General features: G+C 46.2%; 1 protein-coding gene across 2 annotated transcripts; it reads left to right on the top strand.

The window, feature by feature from the left end:
- Positions 1 to 84: 84 nt before the first annotated feature.
- On the top strand, positions 85 to 20,289 carry EIF5B (eukaryotic translation initiation factor 5B). Of its 2 annotated transcripts, none has more exons than XM_061552488.1 (24): positions 85 to 233; positions 3,775 to 3,903; positions 4,293 to 4,380; positions 4,728 to 5,487; positions 5,891 to 6,135; positions 6,542 to 6,692; positions 7,211 to 7,330; positions 7,475 to 7,549; positions 7,774 to 7,860; positions 8,503 to 8,759; positions 8,904 to 9,011; positions 9,173 to 9,283; positions 9,705 to 9,772; positions 10,233 to 10,374; positions 10,855 to 10,986; positions 11,680 to 11,862; positions 12,977 to 13,138; positions 13,985 to 14,116; positions 14,921 to 15,052; positions 15,464 to 15,540; positions 16,541 to 16,705; positions 17,601 to 17,739; positions 17,861 to 18,022; positions 18,475 to 20,289. In XM_061552488.1, exons 1-24 carry the CDS (start codon positions 199 to 201, stop codon positions 18,580 to 18,582), a joined length of 3,768 nt encoding a protein of 1,255 aa, XP_061408472.1. In that variant the 5' UTR covers positions 85 to 198; the 3' UTR covers positions 18,583 to 20,289. The 2 variants fall into 2 exon arrangements, with proteins under 2 accessions (XP_061408472.1, XP_061408473.1); XM_061552489.1 differs by lacking the exon at positions 85 to 233 and adding an exon at positions 2,476 to 2,640.
- The last annotated feature ends 237 nt before the right edge of the window (positions 20,290 to 20,526 follow it).

The raw sequence follows: 20,526 nt of genomic DNA, 5'->3' as shown, positions 1-20,526 counted from the left end.
AATTGTCCCGCGACAATGTCTGACTTTAGAATGTCTACACAGCGACATCTATCGACTCGGAGGCGTTCACATTCGTGCTGATGGGCACGCACACGTGGCCACCACCAGTCCGCAGAGGTTCTTCATGTTGCAGGCAGACACGTGTTCGCTCTCCAGACGTCCCTTTCGCCTTCATCACTACGCGTTTGGCTCAGAGGCATGGGCAAGAAGCAGAAGGGCAAGCAGAACGAGGCGTAAGTAACGAGAGGAGTGAGAGAGGTCGAGTGTTGGGGGGGGGGGAGCTGCTGCTGCTGGTACGAGATGGACACGCCGCTCGGATAGTCGCTCCGCCGGGCAGGGTGGCCCGAGGCCGGCGGCGTGAGGTCGGCGAGGGTGCTGAGGCTGCGAGGGATGGTGTAGGCCCCTTGTACAAGCAATGTTTACGATGTTCCTTGTGTGCCCTACGCACCCATTGTCTCTTATGTTCTCACGTAATGTTATGCGTGCCGTGTGTACCCCATTGTGTAACCTCTGAGTGTGTCGCATGTGCCACGTATGTAACACAAAGGGGGTATTTGTCCCCTGTGCTCTTAACGCGTCCTATGTGCTCTGTGGGATAGTGTGTTTTTCGTGTGCCCACAATGTCATACAATGCAAAAAATACACACATGATTGAGGGGTGTTATTATAATGCCGTAATAGCCACGATTTGGTATATAGAATGTTGATTCATTACATACTTTACCCAATTTTGAGTTGCTTGTGGGTGCGTGTGTCATTGCCATAATGTTTTATGGTTTAGAAGGCAAGCAGGGTTTGCGTTTCTCAAATTAAGATAAATACATCTGATTGTATGATTTGGGTCTTGCGGTAAAGTCACGGAGATAGAACAATTCCCGCAGTCACGAAAGCTTCAAGTCAACATCTGAATGTGCCAAAGGAACTGATGGCCTTAATCTAAGTTGTCTTCTTGTGGTTGTTGTGGTTGTTTGACTTGCATCCCACTGGGATTTTTGCACACAGTGTTGGTGTACGGTGCTTTTTCTGCAATATTTTGCTGTCTTTTCTTGGATTTTCTGTTTGCACTTAGTCACTTTAAGATGTTTTTGTTCATGTTTTTGTTTTTTGCGGTTGCACCCGATTCAAGAGCCGAATGGCTCACATGGCTATACCTAATAAATTAACTGGAAATTAACTTGAAACTTCATTGAAACCAAGTCTGGCTGTGACCACACATCCAGTTGACTTGCTCGTGGGTTTATTTTCATTGCGGTGTCCTCCCCAGTGAGCCCACGAGCGGTGGTGGTGTCTTGTCAGGTTTTCTGAGCCACCATGTGAGGTGGTAAACTAACTACGATTGCAGAAATTTGTGTTTTTTTACGCATTTGAAGTTGGGTCCCATGCGCGTTTGCTACCTGGCCTCTAGATTATTTTTTGTCTGGTCAGCATTCCATTTACCGTAACACTGTACTGATATGTGCGGTACTTACCTGGGACAATTTGTTGTATAACGATCACCTGATTTTAGTGCGTGTTTGCATGCAGTGCTTCATTTAGAGAGCAGTTTATTTTTATTTTTCACCTACGTGACTTTACCGAAAGAACCAAAGAGTATGGATTATTGCAGTCACGAAAACTTCAAATCTAGAATAGAGAGCAGTGGCTCACCCACTGAGCTCTGAGCCGAGCTAAATGCCCGACCCATGGGCCATCATCAGTGGCGGATGAGTTCTGAACCGCCCAGCCCCCACATGTTTCACCAACCCGCACTCTGACCAGGGTGGTGAAGTATGGTCAAACATCCTGGTTAACTGTTTGAAGGTTGTACGCAGTAGTTTTAAGTGTGAGGTATGGTCAAACAAGGCCCATGACCGACCTTCTGTGAGGAGGCCTTCATCCAGCAGTGGCTTGGCAGAGGGCTTTAAATTACTCTATTTTTGTTTTCATATTCAACGAATCTAAGTGGGCTTCCCACCCATGCGAATGGCAGGGCTTGACTGACTGAGTGATCTTACCCATTGACATCATTGGCATGTCAATCAAATTCTGGATGAGGCTCCCCCAATGTATCTGCTGGTCATGGGAGTTGTTTGACCATACTTCACCTTGCTGGTCATGGGAGATGTTTGACCATGCTTCACCATTCTGTGTTGGTGAAGGCCGTGTCGTGTGGTCGTTGGTTGGGGAGGGTGTGGGAGGGCATAGTAGTGCAGTACAATAATGGCATTTGCTGCAGTGCTCTCTGCAGCCCACCACACAGCCCCGCAGCAGCCTATAACACCTTTGAAGCATGGTGATCACTCCAATCACTATCCAGACTCCATCCTGCTTGGCATTCGAGATCTGTTACATTCCTGGCGATTCCATCAGAAGCGATCCTATACCAACGCCACCGTTAACTTACTCGCAGTACCCGTGAACCAGTGATTGCTTTGAGATAACCAACCGTCCGATAATTATCGATAGAGTATCGGCGATCGATCACACACACCACCACCACCATCAACCGCTAGGCGCGAATGACGCAAGGACTGGGGGGGGGGGGCAATCGTCGAGTTTACGAACCCCACTCCGACCGTGATCGCGCCATTCCGACACTCGTGTTAAACTCCCGCGGCTCTCCGACATGGGCAAGAAGCTGAAAGGGAAGCAGAACGACGAGTGAGTGTACCCCCGACGGGCACGGCTCGCCCTGTTGCTTGTCCGCAACACCCCGGGGTGGCCGCGAGCCCGAAGACGAAGGACGCGGGGGGCCGGTCTCGACTAGCGGGGATGCCGGAAAAGGTGGAGGGCGGCCGGCCATACTCTAGGCTCTGCGACGATATAGGCCGCGGTGCGACGTGTGGCGTTTTAGAAGGAGACGGTGTTTTATATTGTTAAGCTAGTGGGTAATTTAATTGAGCTTAATTGGTCACAAAATGAAAGGTGTTAGTGATTTGGGTACAGTGAGAGGTGTTTTTGTGTTGTTTGTACGGCATAATGGACCTGCTCATGTAATGTGCAGTGCGTGGGCTTTTAAGCCATATGGGTCTAAGGGCATTGTAGATGCTTCTCTTTGGTACGTGAACTATGGATTTAGTTACAGACTGGAGAATATGCTAATATTGGGAGGTTTTTTTTCCTGTGGCCGTTTGCGTCATATGTTTTATGTTATCTTTGTCATGTAAACCAATGTCAGCTGTGCTTTAAGGTGTTTTATTTCAGCAGGTTAAGGAAGTGTTTAAATGTAAAGTAAAAATCAATTACGTCAGTCCATTTCATTGTGTATACATAGACAAATAAGTGTCTATTTGAGTAAAAAGGGGTTGGATAACAGATTTAGACAATAAACGAATATTTTTTTTATTAAAACGAGGACATGCAGTATACTGTACATGTTTCGCCTCTCCAATAAATGCGTTTGGGATGGAGTGAATGGGAACGGGGCTATATTTGTGGAAATAGGGAGTACATTCCCTTGATTCCAATGGTAAACCAAGTGAAAGTAAATGCATATTTTGCTAAGACATGCAGAATAGAAGCCTTGTCTTTGACGATTTTTAAATATCAAACGGGTCAAGAGAGATGTAAACATATCATCACTCAGATATGTAAATTGTAATAATTGTCCGGGCACATACATTATCGTAAATTAGCAGAGTGACACAATTGTTAGAATGTCTGAGCTTTTGACCACTTTCGAAACCATCACAGTGACACAAGGGCAGTGTTTGCACATTTTCTTGAAACGCCTACACGAATCGTTGTACAACTCACGTGTGTCCCTGTACCCCATGTTTAACCCCTTGTGTTCAGCGGTGGCAATGCCGACGACGTGGACATTGATGCGCTGGCGGAGGAGATTGAAGCGGCTGGCTCGGCTCCGGCTGCCAAGGGAGGTGGCGAGAAGAAGGGCAAGCGGAAGAAACAAAAAAATGAATTCTGGTGCCAAGTCCATTGCCACTCACCTGTACCCCAAACCCACTGGCCACTTGCTTGTACAAAACACACGGAGTAAAACTACCCTTTCTGCATTGCAATCATAGTGCCAATCATTGATCACTAAACTTTTTTCTTAAGCCATGCTGTAACAATTGTTTTACTGGCCTGGCTGTTTGAGTAAACCCAACGTGAGCCATATGTATCAGTAACATCAGTGGTCTCTGTTCATTATGTATGTATGAGCTTTGGAACTTTTTTGTACCACTCTCATATTTGAATGTGGAGCATACATTTTTTTCCCATTGTCCGCAATGAAAGGGCTTAGCTCAATCATAGTGTATAGTTACATGTCACACATGGTTGACTAAGGTGTGTGTGTGTGTGCTTTACAGTGAGGATGACATCTTGAAAGAGCTGGAGGAGTTGTCTCTGGATAGTGAAGCTGTAAAGAAGGAGGTGGCCAAGCCTGTTGCAACAAGGGTATGAGAACTTGTTTTTTTAGTATAATAATTTAGCCTTAAATATATTGCTTTGCCGGGTGGTACAGAGTGTGATTGCTGTTTTAAAGCAGTGAAATTGTAATATTGTCAATCCTGGGTTAAAATCCAGTGCTTTGATGGTTGCTGATGTTGTAATTGGAACATTTAGTCTGGGAAAAACTAATTCTCATTATAAATATGACATGTTCTCACATTGTATCTATTTTTGCTCATTTGCGTCATCGTAAAATCTTGTCTTTATTAATTATCAATTAAACTGTAACTGGAAGTTACATTGCATTGGCCTACATGTAATGCTGCCAATGAATGTGCTCCTAATGGTTTTAGGAGAGCGATGATGAGAGCCAAGGTGCTTCCAAGCAAGAAAAGGGAGCCAAAGGCAAACAGCAGAAAGCAGGGAAAAAACCTGAGGAAGAAGTGATCACTCCGGAGGATGATGCAACGACGACTGGGAAGAAGGGAAAGAAAAAGGGAAAACAAAAGCAGGAAGTGAATGAGGAGTCTGAAGAGGAACTGCTGCCTGCTGTTGGCAAGAAGAAAGGAAAGAAGGGGAAACAGCAACAACGAAAAGGCAGCGATGAATCTGATGAGGAGCAGGATCAAATAAATAAACCTAGTGCCGATTCTGTGAAAGATGTGGATTCGGACCAAGAGGAACATGCAGCGGGTAAGAAGAAAAAAGGTGCGATTAAACCTACTGCGAGCAAGGAGGAACCTGGAGGAAAAGAGCCCATTCAGCCCCAAAAGGACATGGTGGAGCTGAGTGAAGGGGACTCAGAAGAGGAAGATGAAGCAATATCAAAGAAGGGAAAAAAGAAAAAGCCAAAGGAGGTGAAGGCTGAGAGTGATGATGAAGTTGTAGAGGAGGGAGAGAGGACTGTCAAGACCGCTGCCCAAAAACGAGCAGAGAAAAAGGAGCGTGAACGAAAAAGACGTGAAGAGGAGAAACTGAAGATTAAGCTCAAGAAAGATCAGGCCAAACCGAATGAGGGGGGGGAGAAGGTAGAGGACCAGGCCGCCGCAGCCCCTGCCAAAGCGCCAGAGAGCAAGGAGCCGAAAGCAGCAGCTGAAACTGCTGATGCTGAAGGTTTGTTATTTGAGTGACTTTGTTATTGTTGTGCCATGTTTCTTTAATCGAGATAAACATATAATAATGCAAGTTTAAGTTATAGTATTTATGAAAATTTGTGTGATAATTGCAGTTTATCAAATAAAGCCTCGCTGTCAATAATCGTTTTCAGTAGTCTTGCGATATTGGCCAGTTACGTTGTAAAGAATGTGTATAGATTTACGTGATTCAATAACCCTTGCAGAGCGTTGGGTTACAGGGTGCGGCACCATGCCTGGTTCAGCTTCGTTTACCATGACAAATTAACTCGTATCTAGTTTATGGGTGCTTCAAAAGCAAAGGAAGCCGTTTATACATTTTCATCTTATGTTAAATATGTCCTTGCTCAATGCCCCTTCCATCACCTTTTGCTCTCCTTCAGTGGCAGCCGAGGAGGAGGAGGATGATGGTGCTGGGAAAAAGAAGAAAAAGGACAAGAAGAAGAAGACGGGTGAGAAGGGTGCCGGCGAGGAGAAGCCCGAGAAGAAAAAGGGAATCAGCAAGGCGACGGTGAAGGCCATGCAGGAGGTGCTGCAGCAGCGCCGTGAAGAGCAGGAGAGGGCCCAGCGCGAGGAGGAGGAGCGCATTCGACGTCTGGAAGAGGCGGAGGCGCTATGCCTGGAGCAGGTGGGCTTCCACGTCTCTCATGGGGCAGAGTAGACCACAGCGGACGTTTCCCAGAGTTTACCTTTGATGAGCAGTGGGAGTTATCTTTTGGAAACCTCTGTTCCATGCAAGCAATTGATATACCGGTAACTGAATTGACTACTGTTCCTGTTGCATTTTATTTTCTGAATTTGTTGACTAAATTAGCTGCTTGAGGTAGCTGTTAATTTTTAGAGCAAGCTTGACACCTCCCCCCCTTCTCCCTCCACCCTTGCTCAGCACTTGGCATGTTGACACTAAACATCCAGCGAGGACAAGCAAATCCGGTCGTTGTGGATGCACGGTTGTACCTGTCTAACATGGCGACCATGGTGGTTACTCGCGTGCCCCGTTCGTTGGCGTCTGGGTCATTGCACCCTGGATGTAGGAACGGCTGGAGGCAGAGAAAAAAGAAAGGAAAAAGCAGAAGGAGAAGGAGCGGAAGGAGCGTCTGAAGCAGGAGGGGAAGCTCATGTCCAACAAGCAGAAGCAGGACAAGGCACGTGCTGAGGCCATGCTGAAGGCCATCCAGGAGCAAGGTACCCGCAGCTGTCATGTGAAAGAGGAATGGAGGAAATGTGGGAAATATTTATTTGGTGGCTGGATAAAAAATGTAATGTTGCATCGATTCATCCATCAGTTAAAATGGATTCGTACATTCATAATAATAGTACACTTAAGAACCGATACATTTGATCATTTTTGTTGTATGTAATTGGTTCACCTGTACCCTGCAACCGCCAGAGTAACTGAATTCACAACATTAATGAAGTAATCGATGATTTAATTGATTTCTGACTCCCGCTTAATCACATGCCCACTGCTAATCCGATTTGCTTGAAATTGATGATTATATTCTTGCCTCCTGGTAACTTCTTCAGGGAATTGCCACAACACGGTGTTGGCTGTAAAAGTGTAAAAGTGGGTATTGAAGACCCTGCAATGTAATTCGTAAAAGATTGCCATTGTGTGCATTTGTTTGGATGAAATGGAGCGTACTGACCTAGAGTGCCGGCGATGATTAATATTTCTGGCCCCGTGGATTCGCCCGTGTCAGGATTTGAGATTCCGTCGAAGGAAGCTGGGCTGAAGAAGCGGCCGGTGTATGATGACCGGCGCAAGAAGCAGAAGCAGCTGGCACAGGACAGCAAAGCAGCCGATGGCACGGCAGTAACAGGTACCAACTGAGCCCCAAGCACTCTCATGGATGCTCATCACTGTTTCTTACACTGCTCTTTAATTTGCTGGTGGTGGCGAAATACATTTTTGAATGTCGTCAGTTGTGCTTCTACCTATTGACGTTTTCGATTTTGGATTGCAGAAGTGATGGAAGTTGATGAAGCTTCGACTCCCGTTGAAGAAGCACCTGTGGAGTCGCCTGTAGAAGAACCAACAGGTGTGGATCATACAATGGACAAAGCTGGGAACTCAATCTCACAAGCAAACCTTGCCTTCACATCGTTAATTACCTAAATCTACAGTTCGCTTTCTGTCCACCTCAAAAATGAAAAGCTGCGAGAAGCCATTCTTCCCCCAAGACCAAATCTTTGGATATGTTTTATTGAAGTTGCTGGTTACACGTGCGTAACCTAATGGGTGGTGGATGACTCCTGTCCACAGTAACGGAAGAGGTCGTACCGGAAGAGCAGGACGACGAGCTTGATGACTGGGAGATGATGGCGAACGATACGAAAGACGAACCTGAAGGTAAGTGCAGTCACAGTGTCCGTGACTCCGAAATAATTTGGTGTGATGGTTGGCTCTCAGTTCCTTGTGTTTGTGCTGCAAACCAACGTGCTATGATGAGTCGCCCTTTAAAAAGAGCTGTATAGATCAACGGACTTTGCTCGGGTTAGAAACATCTGACTTGTGACTACCCAGATGGACAAATAGCTCAAAAATAAATAAAAATACAAATCGTGAATAAAAGTAGGTTGTAATATTTAAATAGTGTAATATGTTGCCGTTTGTGTCTATGACCAAATTGCCTAAAATGTCCCCAATCTTGTTAAATCTTGGAAGCTTAGGGTTGAGCCTGGATAGTGCTGGTGATGACTTTGCATCGCACATGTTATAGGCTGCTGTGTTGTGGGCAGCAGAGGGCTATACGACCAGCATATATTGTTGTACCTTTAATGTTCCTAGGTCTTTGCTTCCCACCTTCATAAAACTGCCCCGATCAGCGTGGTTCAAGCGTGGTGCAAATAAACACGATCATCCGCACAGCATGGGGAGGCCCTCATCCAGCCTTTGATTAAAAAATGTCTGTACGTGTACACATCTTTTAATCGTAAAGGAAGCTGTCTGTACCAGGAATCCATGTGACGTGCATCATGTCGCCTTGTCCAGACGGCCCGCGACCACCGGAGAAGGTGCACATCGAGGTGAAAGGCGGCGAATCGGCGGTGGACGGGCATCCCGATGAGGCAGCAGAGAGGGAGACGGAGAGCGGCAGCGAAGTTGACAGCGCCGACGAGAGCAAGGACGACGATGACGACGATGAAGATGATGACGACGAGAGCGAGTCCGAGTCGGAGTCCGAGTCGGACACCGACGACAGGACGAAGGAGCAAAAGATTTACGACAACGCGAAGAAGAGGATAGAGGTCGGTGTTGTGCGACCACAGCGCATGCTTCTATACGACTTTTTTTACGTGCAGGAATGATGCGTGTGGCACGTGGATTAGCATGAATAAATGTCTCCGTTTTTGCTAATGTTAACCAAATGCATTTACGATGTTCTTTTTTAGAAACGTCGAGCAGACAACTTGACCCAAGTGACATTGGATAGGCTGCGAGCACCGGTGATTTGCGTGCTGGGTCACGTAGACACGGGCAAAACCAAAATCCTCGACAAGGTACCAACCGCAGAGCTGTGCTTTGCCGACATCTGACTGTGTTTGCTGATATATCTGAGATTTCTTCTGCTGAGTTGTAAGAGTATAGGGATTGACACGTTCTAGGTGGTGGAGGTGCGCTCATGTATTTGTGTTGTCTTGTCACGCCTGTCGGAGCTCAGCTACGGCACACGCACGTGCAGGATGGGGAGGCGGGTGGCATCACGCAGCAGATCGGAGCTACCAACGTGCCGCTCGACGCCATCAAGGAGCAGACCAAGATGATCAAAGAAGTGAGGGCTCTGTTGCATGTTTTAAGGCCATGCTGCGAGATTACCTATGCCACAATTGTGGATGCTGTAACTAAGCTCCGTTATGTCCATAGATCTGTGGTAGGAATTTGTGAAACTTTTTTATTTGTTTTTAAGCACTGTATTGGTTTGGCTTGTTTATGCAAATAATGTTTGTTTTTGCTCCATGTGAGTTTGCACACTTCCAACTTGCAATGTCCTGTAACTGTCGTCCCTGCCGATTGTTTTGGCTGGTCGTCCTTGTCAAGCAGCTGTTTAGTTCAGTTTGGCCCTCCTGCCACCTGAAATAAAGTTAGATTCTGCATCTATCACCTTAAACGGTTGACAACGGTGAATTGGTTAACTGATGAGATTTTCGTATTTGTGTGTTGGCCATCTCTCTCCCTTTCTCTCGCCGTCTCAGTTTGACCGGGATGCCATCAAGCTGCCTGGCATGCTCATCATCGACACACCTGGTCACGAGTCGTTCAGGTAACTTCTTGTGCTCAACATGGTGCTGACCAGCTACAGCATTTATCATGAAAACTTTGTGGTGGACTTTTTTGCAAATAATTAGTGGCTTTCCGAATTGTTTTCCTTGCATGTCATTCAACATCGATAACACCTGATTTAAATATGTTGATAGATCATAACTGATGGTGCTAAGAGTAAAAGACGTATCGTGCTCACATTTTCCCCTATATTACGCATTGTACTATCTGTGCTGTGTTGCAAATTGCATTGTGTGTGCAGTGGCGATGGAGTGGTTGGCACGCGCTGTTCTGCTGCGCACTGCGCTGTGAAACCCACAAACCTGAGTTTTATTCCAAGGCCAAGGCTAACATCGCCAACCTAGCTGAATCAAGTATTATTAAACAACCACTCATCCAGCAGTGGAATGACATTGGGCTGCACTGTACCGTGTGTTGTGGTGGCGCCCGTGACAATTCAGCAACCTGCGCAACCGTGGGAGCTCTCTGTGCGACATCGCCATCCTCGTGGTGGACGTCATGCACGGCCTGGAGCCACAGACCATCGAGTCCATCAACCTACTCAAGACCAAGAAGTGTCCGTTCATTGTGGCCCTCAACAAGGTGCATTAGGGCGTGGGACATTTAGCTGTTGGGCTCGCTCAGCAGGGCCGGAGATAGGCATAAATGCTGGTAGAAGAAATAAACAATAGATTTAACTTGTTATTTACTTTTTTTATTCTTGTCTATCCTATATATGATTTTGTGTTTCTGTAGGTCCTTGCCTGTCAATTATAAATTGATGCATAACCTTAAATGCTGTACTGTTGATTGACGATTATTTGTTTGCGTTTTAGGGCCTCTGTTTCGCTTATGCTGTAAAACTGCTGATGTAAAGATTATTATAAATATTTTTTCATGTAATTAACTTCTCAATGCAGGGCAGTGTTCTCAGTTGTTACAATACTACACTGAATCCTGTGGGTTGACAAAGGCGGAAAAAATAATTATTATATTTGTTGTTAATATCCAGTCTTGGTTTCGTGGCTTCACGTGTGTGGTTTGTTTTTGTGTTGCTGTTGCCACTGCTGTGTGTGTGTGCAGATCGACCGGCTGTACGACTGGAAACGTGGGCCAGACTCCGACGTTGTCTTCACCATCAAGAAGCAGAAGAAGAACACTAAAGATGAATTTGATGTGCGCGTCAAGTCCATCATCGCGCAGTTTGCCGAGCAGGTGAGCGGCGGCCGGATAGTTCGCAACGCGCGAGGCCGCACGTTGAGATGCTCTGTTCACTTGATGTTTGTTAAGTTTTCAAATCTTTGTTGCGGGAGGATAGCACACACTAGCATTTGAATTTACGTGTTTATTTGTTGTGGTTGTTACATTGCCTGAATGTTTTCTTCTTACCATCACTTTGGAGGAAATGATATGTGAATAGATTTTTTTTATTAACGCCCTCCCTCGCATGGCTGTGAAATGGCTCGTAGATGGCAGTGCAGAAAGTGGATTGCGAGCCCATCTCATCGGTGTAGTTTTATTTGTTATCCACTGTAATGTGTGTGGCCTTGCTGTGATTAGTCAAGTTTCCTCCCAAATGCAAAACACTTGAAAATAAGAATTGGCCAAATGCAACCTTCCTGAAAATGAGTATAGCGACTCATTGATGCTTTATGGATAAATAGCATAATGAACATGTCTACTTGTGTTGTATTCTTGCATGTAGCATATGGAGAACCACTGTGAGCTACGAAAATTAATTGGAGCATTCCACCACACATCAACTGAAGCCACTTGCATTGACTTATCCATCCCAATCCATCCGGCCGTACGTGGGAAATCTCACCCGTGCAAAGTCACCCAGTCAGCGACGCGTGTTTAGCGACTCGCGGTTCGTTTCCCCTTGCGTCCGCGTTGTCCTGCGGGCAGGGCCTGAATGCGGCGCTGTTCTACGAGAACAAGGACACGCGCACGTACCTGTCCATGGTGCCCACGTCGGCCCACACGGGCGACGGCATGGGCAACCTCATCGCCCTCGTCGTGGAGCTCACGCAGACGCTGCTCGCCAAGCGGGTGGCCTACTCGCCTGAGCTCTCGGCGCAAGTCATGGAGGTGAGCACCCCCCTCCCCCTTCCTTCCCCCAGTGCTGAACTTGATGCTCAGGGCCACCCCTCTTTCCCACCCATTGGTGGGCTAGCATCCTCAAGCAGCTCGTGGGAAACCATATGTATACGCCTCTGACTTTGCAACGTTCTGGAATTTATGTGTTCCTCTTTTTACCAATGTGCCTGAATAATACATTTTTAGATTCATGCGTGTTACCTGTAATGGCATATGGATCAGAAAATTGGACATTGACAAAGAAAATGGAACACACAAGCTCTGAGAGATGCATGTTTGAAATTGCATTAAGAAACTACACGTGTATTGTCCACTGTCTATTCTGGTGTCGCTCATTTCAGTGAGATGGGACCCAAACAAATCTATTGTAGATACCGTACGTGTAGCTTGGCTGTCAGAAATAAGTTTGCAGTTTCATTTCGAAGAGATAGTTTTTGAAGTTGCAGGAGTGCCTCAATTGATGTTATTTCTAGTGTCACTTCTGTACTTTGGTCTCTTACTCACGAATACATTCTAGCTGAGAGGCAGGTGAGGTTGCCTGGTTATAAATACAGTTTATAGTGTTGATGGTGATGTTAAAATTATACATTTATTGTATGTAAACAAATGACAATAGATAAGGCCTGAGATGTATTGAATAGCTTCACACAAGAATGCTGTCTGTAGGCCTCTCCACACAAACACAGCTGGATTTGAACAGAACTGTCATTAATTGACCATGGTGGCTTTTATGTTTTATTTTATGCATTAAAATATAACACGTGGAAAAATCCCTTGAGATGGAATGTCTCGTTTGCAAGCGTGTCAATTGACACATGCATAGTAAACCCGGAATGACACGTATACACACACACACATATTTAAAATGTGACTTATAGAATAAATCTCACACTCGGTCAACCACATAAATAATTACATAATTATATGGTGTGCACACTTTTCATATTGAATGCACTGTAGCTATCACAGTTACACATATTGTACAAGTGTGTTTTAATTAAAGATTATAAATTAGTTGAGACTTGTGGCATACATTAGCGTGTCTGGGAGATCATTCCATGTGACTAATGGTCCCTTTGCCCCCCCCCCCCCTCTCGCTGTGCAGGTGAAATCTCTCCCTGGGTTGGGCACGACCATTGATGTGGTGCTCACCAATGGAAAACTTCGCGAGGGAGAGACCATTGTGCTGGCAGGGGTGGAAGGCCCCATCGTGACGCAGATCCGGGGTTTGCTCATGCCGCAGCCACTCAAGGAACTCCGCGTCAAAGTGAGCGCCGCATGTCATTTGACCGATCTGATGTTGCACTCATCCTGGACAGCAGGGGGACAGCAGTGGTGACACTTGTGCCTCGCAGCAGGAAGTTAATCACAATCTCTATTCATAAAGCGCCTTTCATATTGAAGTATCCCAAAGCACTATACATAAAAATGCAATTACACTCACAAGTATAGATGCAATCTAAGCGAAATAGATATATGATAATAACAATGTCAATGACTACTCTTGAACTTACAATAAAATGAAGAACTATGATAAAAGTGAAAAATAATTGCAGAGTAATCCAATGGGACAACAAAATAGTTTTTTTATTTTAGTGACGAGGAAGGCCTGTACAAATAGGTGAGTTTTAAGGCCCTGGGTTCGATTCCTGCCTTGGGTGCCTTTGTGTAGAGTTTGTACGTTCTTTCCCTTTTTTTACAGAGGTTTCTTTATTTTGACATGCATGGATTCTTTACCAATTGCTAACATGCATTTTGTCTCCGGAAATATTTAACTGACAGGACAGTAGCTGATGGGTAGCTGTCGGGACAAAACGTGTTTTATATATATTTGCAACATTTTTTATTTGCACTGGTTTGTGTTGCTAATTTTAGGCAACCCTTTGATTAATTTGGCTGGTTTTCAGTCGGGCAAGTCATTTAGCAACATAACTTGATAATACAGCTTTGTTTATATTGGATCACCTTTGAGAGATATCTGACCTCCCTACATATAGGCAGACGGGCAGACAATGCATCAACGGTTTCAGCCTTAACTGTAAAGCGTTAAAAACAGTCACATGTTATATCCATTAAAGCTGTATCAATACACGCTGTGCAATCGTCCATGCAGAATCAATACGAGAAGTTCAAGGAGGTGGTGGCGGCGCAGGGTGTGAAGATCATCGCCAAGGACCTGGAGAAGGCGCTCGCTGGGCTGCCGCTGCTGGTGGCATGTCACGACGACGAGGTCCCCGTGCTCCGGGTGCGTGTCTTCTTTGTTTGAGGCCGTGTGTGTGTGTGTCTTGGTGTTAGCACAGTAGGGTGCACAGCTGGTACATCCGCCAGTCATCTCAGTCAGTCAACCACTTGGGTCTGTCCCGTGACCTTGTCAGCGATCCTTCGACACTTCACATGGCCTCAAAGTGCACCTGGCCTGGCACAGGCATTGTGGTGACGTCACCGCTACTCAGTGGTGAATGGTGGGTGTTGTTGTTGTGTTTTTGTGTGTGGAGCGGTAGCGTAGTGGTGAGCGTACTGCTGCACTACGAACCCAGCGACTCGAACTCGATTCCCGCTCATGGCCAATAATAGCAGTGGCAAATATTTGAACCGATCCTCGGCCGCTCCTAGGTAGATTCAGGCTTAAATGAGTACTGGGTGCGAAGTGTTAAACAGCAGCACTGAGGAGACGAAGGCGGTTCGGTATTGTGTTCACCACCCACGTCCCCGTGATCTGTGCCAGCCTTCGTAGTTGCCTCCTATAGCAGCACATGCCCCAATAGGTTGTTATAAGAGCTTGGTAAAAGAAACGAGATGGCAGGGAATTCAAAAGTCGTGTTTTGCAAAGAAAGAAGCAGAAAGAGGAGAGTTATAGCCTGCAGTGAGGTGAGTGGGGGTGGTGGGTGAGTTTGTGTTGTAGCGACCTGCAGTGTAGCAGTTCAACCTGGTGTGGGAGAGACGAAACAGCCTGGCAGACCGAGTCTTCGCCACGAGTGGAGTGAATTTGATGGGAACACGGTAAACTGTAACAGCTGTGCGTGATGCCTCTGTCCTCTCTGCACCGTAGGACGAGATGGAGAATGAGCTGAAGCAGACGCTGAGCGCCATCAAGCTGGAGGAGCGCGGCGTGTACGTGCAGGCGTCCACGCTCGGCTCGCTGGAGGCGCTGCTGGAGTTTCTGCGCACGTCCATCATCCCCGTGAGTCCCCCACGATTTCCCCCACTCGGCACGCTGCAGATAAATATGAAACTAAAGGTGTGCCGTTGTGAGTCTGTCGACCCCGGGGCCTTGATATGTTTAGAGTGAGAGTGGATAGTTCTTTTATTTAAAAAAATATATACATTTGTTATTGCTATATTGGGATATATTAGTTAATTTCACGGGAAATTATCTCAAGTTGTTTTACAGTTAATAAAAAGTACAAGAAATATAAAACTACAACTGGAAAGAAAGTGTAAAAGCCTTACCACCACATGCATACGGAATACCCATTGCTGATGTGTGATAGCGATGTTTAGCACATTCTTACAATAAACTCTAAATTGTGGTGTTTCGATTTTTTGTGTACTTAAATGTTTATTTTTACAAATATCTTCTCTTTTTTGACAGTACTCCGGAATTAACATTGGCCCGGTTCATAAGCGAGACATCATGAAAGCATCCATCATGCTGGAACATGACAGCCAGTAAGTGCGGCGACTCCTGACGCGCTTGCCTGCCGTGACCACCTGAATGTGATATTGCGGTTGTTGTGCCGTACGAAAGAAGAACAAGAAGTGTGGCTCGATCCTGCAGTTCTGTGCAACTGGTATCAACTGACATCATTGGTGATAGTTTCTGCTGTAAAGTTCGAGCAGTCAACGCAACTTTGGCCAGGATTACTTAAGGGAAATATGCAACCCAAAAATAATTGGATTTTATTTCGTAGTTTGGTTGTGAAACCCTGGCCGTCTCACATGGGCTTGCAGCTTTCTTCATAAGACAAGAGAGATTAAAAGTAATGGTGAGGCACAGAGTTTGATTATAGCTGCATTGACTAAATAAAATATATTGGATTGTTACAGAGATGTTACTGGGGTTCTATAATGGCCAACATCATCATAATTCAAAGTTGTGTTTGGACAGTCCAGAAATCTGTCCAATTATCAAGCTACAAGATAAGAGCTCTTTTTTTTTGGTTGTACCTTTCTAAGGTTATTTTAGCTTCGTGTTTGTGATTTGTTATTGACCCAGCCTTCCAGTAACGTTCACAGAAGTCTTAAATAACTTTTGGATATCAATCAACAAAAGTTATTCTTTGCATGCACAAATGGTTAAGGGTGCAGCAGTCGGCATACTGCACTCTGAACATGTCACCTGAGTTTGATTCCCAGCCATCGCTAACATCAGTGGTGACTGATACCTAATCCGGTCCTCGGCTGTCCGCACCCTTCACCAACCCACACAGATTTGCGTGATCTCTCTTTCGTATGGTGTGATCAAGTATGCTCAATCCACATGATTGACATAGCATCACGATGCTTTTATCCTCTAAAATGGATTCACAAAGCTGAATAAAATGACTAAGTACTGCAGCTCCCCCATAGGGTTGATGGTGACATTGCTGCAACGTCGATTGCTCTTGCTGCGACATGCGTTGCCGTTCCGGTTGTCATTGCCATCGTGGCTGCTTTCGGCGTGGTGCAGGTATGCCGTCATCCTGGCGTTCGACGTGAAGGTGGAACGCGAGGCCCAGGACATGGCCGAGAGCCTGGGAGTGAAGATCTTCAGCGCCGACATCATCTACCACCTCTTCGACGCGTTCACCAAGTACCGAGCCGACCTCAAGCGGCGCAAGCAAGAGGAGTTCAGGTGCGGCCGAGCCCTCGGCTCATTCAGAATCTGAATATTTATTTACGCTGGAGGAATCCGATGAGCTATAAAGCTCTTAATCACAGATTTACAGTCGCGGCACGGGGTGGGAACGTTTCAACAACAAACAGAACGAAAACACGATAGGAGTGCGAAGTACAGGAAACGGAAACAAATCACCCAAAGACATGCAAATACAATTCAACCATCCCCATCCTACCAGGCAAAGCCCACTGGAATGTTTGACACATATTTGGTTGTTTTAGGTCCTGGGGGCAATTTGTTGTTATTGGTGAATTGCTCTTGGCTAACGCAGGCAGTTGAAGTTGTGCGTGTGTTTTTTATGACCATTTCACAGGGATGTAATGATTGTTAAGATTCAGGCACACCTGAAGTCAATTGCACTTGCAATTGTGTAATTAGCATTACAATCGCAAATGCAATTGTAGTTTGAGCTTACAGTGCTACTGAAATTGTAATTAGAATTGACTCCGAGTCTCGATTCAGTTTTCATTTCATCTATTAGGTGTAGCCCTGTGAGCCATGCGGCTCTTGTCTCGGGTGCAACCGCAACAAACAAAAACAGGAACAAAGAACATCTTAAAGTGACGACGCGCAACAGAAAAATATTAATATAATTGATTGTTGGTATTCGTATTAAATCGAAATTTAAATCTAAATTTGATAGTTGGTATACGCACACACGATACTATGCGTGAATTGTCAGTTTCAGAATTTGTATTTAATGAATCGTTACAGTGCCCTAAGTTACTGTCGTCCAGTCCTGGCTGCGGTGTCTGTTAAACTAAGAACTGCATGTCATCCATTGTCCTTGTTGAACCGAGAGTGACTCGTCTAATAACGCCGTCCGTTTGCTCGTGTGGGGCTGCCGCAGGCACATAGCGGTGTTCCCGTGCAAGCTGCGCATCCTGCCGCAGTTCATCTTCAACAGCCGCGACCCCATCGTGTGCGGAGTCAATATAGAGGCCGGCATTCTCAAGAACGGCACCCCCATATGCGTCCCCTCCAAGGGCGTGAGTACGGCCACTATACAGACACACAGCAGGAGAGTAGGACCGTGTGAAATCGCTTGCTGCTTACACAGATCCCTCTTAACGGCGCGTGTGTGTGCGTGTGTGTGCTCATGCATCGCAGTTTGTGGATGTGGGAGTGGTGACGAGCCTGGAAATCAACCACAAGGCAGTTGATGTGGCTCGCAAGGGCCAGGAGGTGTGCATCAAGATTGAGCCCGTGCCAGGAGAGGCGCCCAAGATGTTCGGTCGCCACTTTGAGGCCTCGGACTTCCTCGTGAGCAAGGTGAACGGCGCACGGACGGCAGACGGTTTATTTTCAGTGCGGCACGTATCCTTGCAATAACAGCATAGATAGAATGTCAGGAGGTGGGGAACAGTGGCGCAGTGATTAGCGCACCATGCTATAAACCGAGCAATCCAAATTGGATTCCCAGCCACAGCTGTTATCAGTGGCGAATGATATCTGAACCGGTTCTGCCTCTCCCCCCCCCATGCTTCACCAATCCACACTAACCAGCATGTTGAGGAATGGTAACAAAAATCCCCGTGAATTACACAGCATGCAGACCTCCTTCAGCTAGGAGTGGTCAAAGGGCTGTAAGTAATTGAATCATTGAAATGCCAAATAGTGCGATTATTTTTAAGCATCGGTGAGTGTATTGTGCAATGCTTAACAAATATTTGGTTGATGTACAGTACCCTGATCGATGGCCTCTTTTCTCTTCCGCGTTGCAGATCAGCCGAGCATCCATCGACGCGCTCAAAGATTGGTTCCGGGATGAGATGTCCAAGACAGACTGGCAGCTCATTGTGGAACTCAAAAAGACCTTCGAGATTTTATGAGGACACCCGTAAGATCGAGGTGGCGTCAGCACGACACGTCAAAGAAAATCCACCCGGAAACTTTGTCCGTGTTCGTCGTCGTTCGAAGGACACGGAGCGCCGCACCCTCCCTCCCCCGGCCACGGAGATGAAGGGTGTGCGACTTGTGAGAGCTTTTGCGCAAGGTTGCTTTGGTGATGCCCGAAGGATTCGATAAAAATTTATCACATGTAGGTAGGTATTGGATTTTTAGGGCAGATTGGTTGTCTCTCCAAGGTTGCCCCCACAGTAGTTTGCTGCATTTGTTTGCAACGTCAATCTGTTTATTGAATTTCAAAAGAATAAAAAGCAAAAGATACAAAAATTGTGCGAAAGCATTTTGGCTTGCTTTGCAACTGGGCACACCGTTGAAAAAAGGGTAATTTGCATTTTTCTAAATTTCGATTTTGCTGCCGATTTTATAATGAAATCCAACATTTCTCAAACTTTGTATACAAAGTTGATGTGTGCAGCTGCTTGCGTACACGGTTAAGGGCGAGTTAGACGCTAACATGTCTGGATAACATCGTCGCCATAGCCTCCGTCATCCGGTGGCAACTGCCGCCAGCGCGAGCGCCCTGTCGCGTCCGCAATACAGCGGCGAGCCTGCGAGATTGAATTTTTCCTTCTGAACAGGCAATTCCATCAAGCGATTGCATGTGTGCGGGCATGTCCCCTCTGCTCCAGTGTTCCCTGCCGTGCACTGTGGGAAGAAAGGAATTCTGATGCTGTGGTGCACTTTGCCTTGATCCTTCACGGGAGATTTCCGAAAGACGCTGCTGTCTGCCCTGCTGTAAAGTAAAACGCGTTGGCGGTGTCCCTGAGGCACCACCGCCGCCTGTTGTTATTCCCTGGTAAGACAGCGCCATCGTCCTGCCTGGAGCAGTCACCGCCAGCAGAAGCCCATGCACATTCTACCACGAAGATGAGCTTCAGCGACAATGCACCTTGGAACTATGCATTACGCTGCAGTTTCCAAAACACCGCTGCATTTGGCCCGCGCTGTCTACATTTCCACATTTATCGATCTTCTCCATTGAAATGCAAAGTCGGCGCATGCGCTACGATTGGCAAACGCATCCCACGCGATGTAGAGGAGTAACGGGTTCAAATTAAAATAATTCTTTTCAGCCACACTCTTAATTCACTACTCGATTTATAAAGCCTTCACATGCCATATCGGTCATCGGAGGGGGGTGGGGGGTGATGGTAAGGGAGGTGGCAGGACCCGTTCGGATATCGCTTGCTACTTATCTTAGAAATGGCAGGGAATCGAATTTGTGATCGGGTTCGTAGTGTAATGCACTAAATAGAATAATGCAAACGCCTCCGCCCACCCCCAATCTGACTTGAAAACTGCCCACCTCTAAATCTAAACACAAGATCACGCCTGCATGAATGATATCCAGTTGGCGCTCACTTTCATCACGTGAGACACGTTTACAAAATCATCGGACACGTTGCAGTATCTGAGGAGTTTTGTATTTGAATGGAGAAAATTGGTATCAGGTGGAGAGACTGATTGGTGGGTCACGAAGATCGGAACACCGTGTATAATGCCATTGTCAGGTGGCATTCTTCTTAACCTTTGGGCTTGAAAGTAACATATCTGGGTTCTGCTCAGTCCTTGGATTACCATTCCTTTTTGCCAAAAGAGAATACATTCTTAAATAAAAGATCGTGCTTATGTATTTGCCATCTTGGTAACTTTCTGCTTTTTAAGGAAGTGGGTCAAACTTGTACAGATTTAAGCAAGTGGAAGTCACAAGAACGGCATGTTAACCACCACTGCTGAAAATTACACCAGATTCCCACACGAAGCTCAGTGACCAATCGAAAAATACCCACCCATCGCTCGCCCGAACAATGCATCTTGCAGCAGACGGCTGTCAACTGGTGTCGGGAGATGATAGCTCATTTCCAACG

The sequence above is a fragment of the Lethenteron reissneri genome, chromosome 16, assembly GCF_015708825.2.
Source record: "Lethenteron reissneri isolate LAM-NWPU_2019-01 chromosome 16, ASM1570882v1, whole genome shotgun sequence".
Lineage (NCBI taxonomy): Eukaryota > Metazoa > Chordata > Hyperoartia > Petromyzontiformes > Petromyzontidae > Lethenteron > Lethenteron reissneri.
Note: the sequence above shows the minus strand (reverse complement) of the source record. Positions and strands in the feature narration are given on the sequence as shown.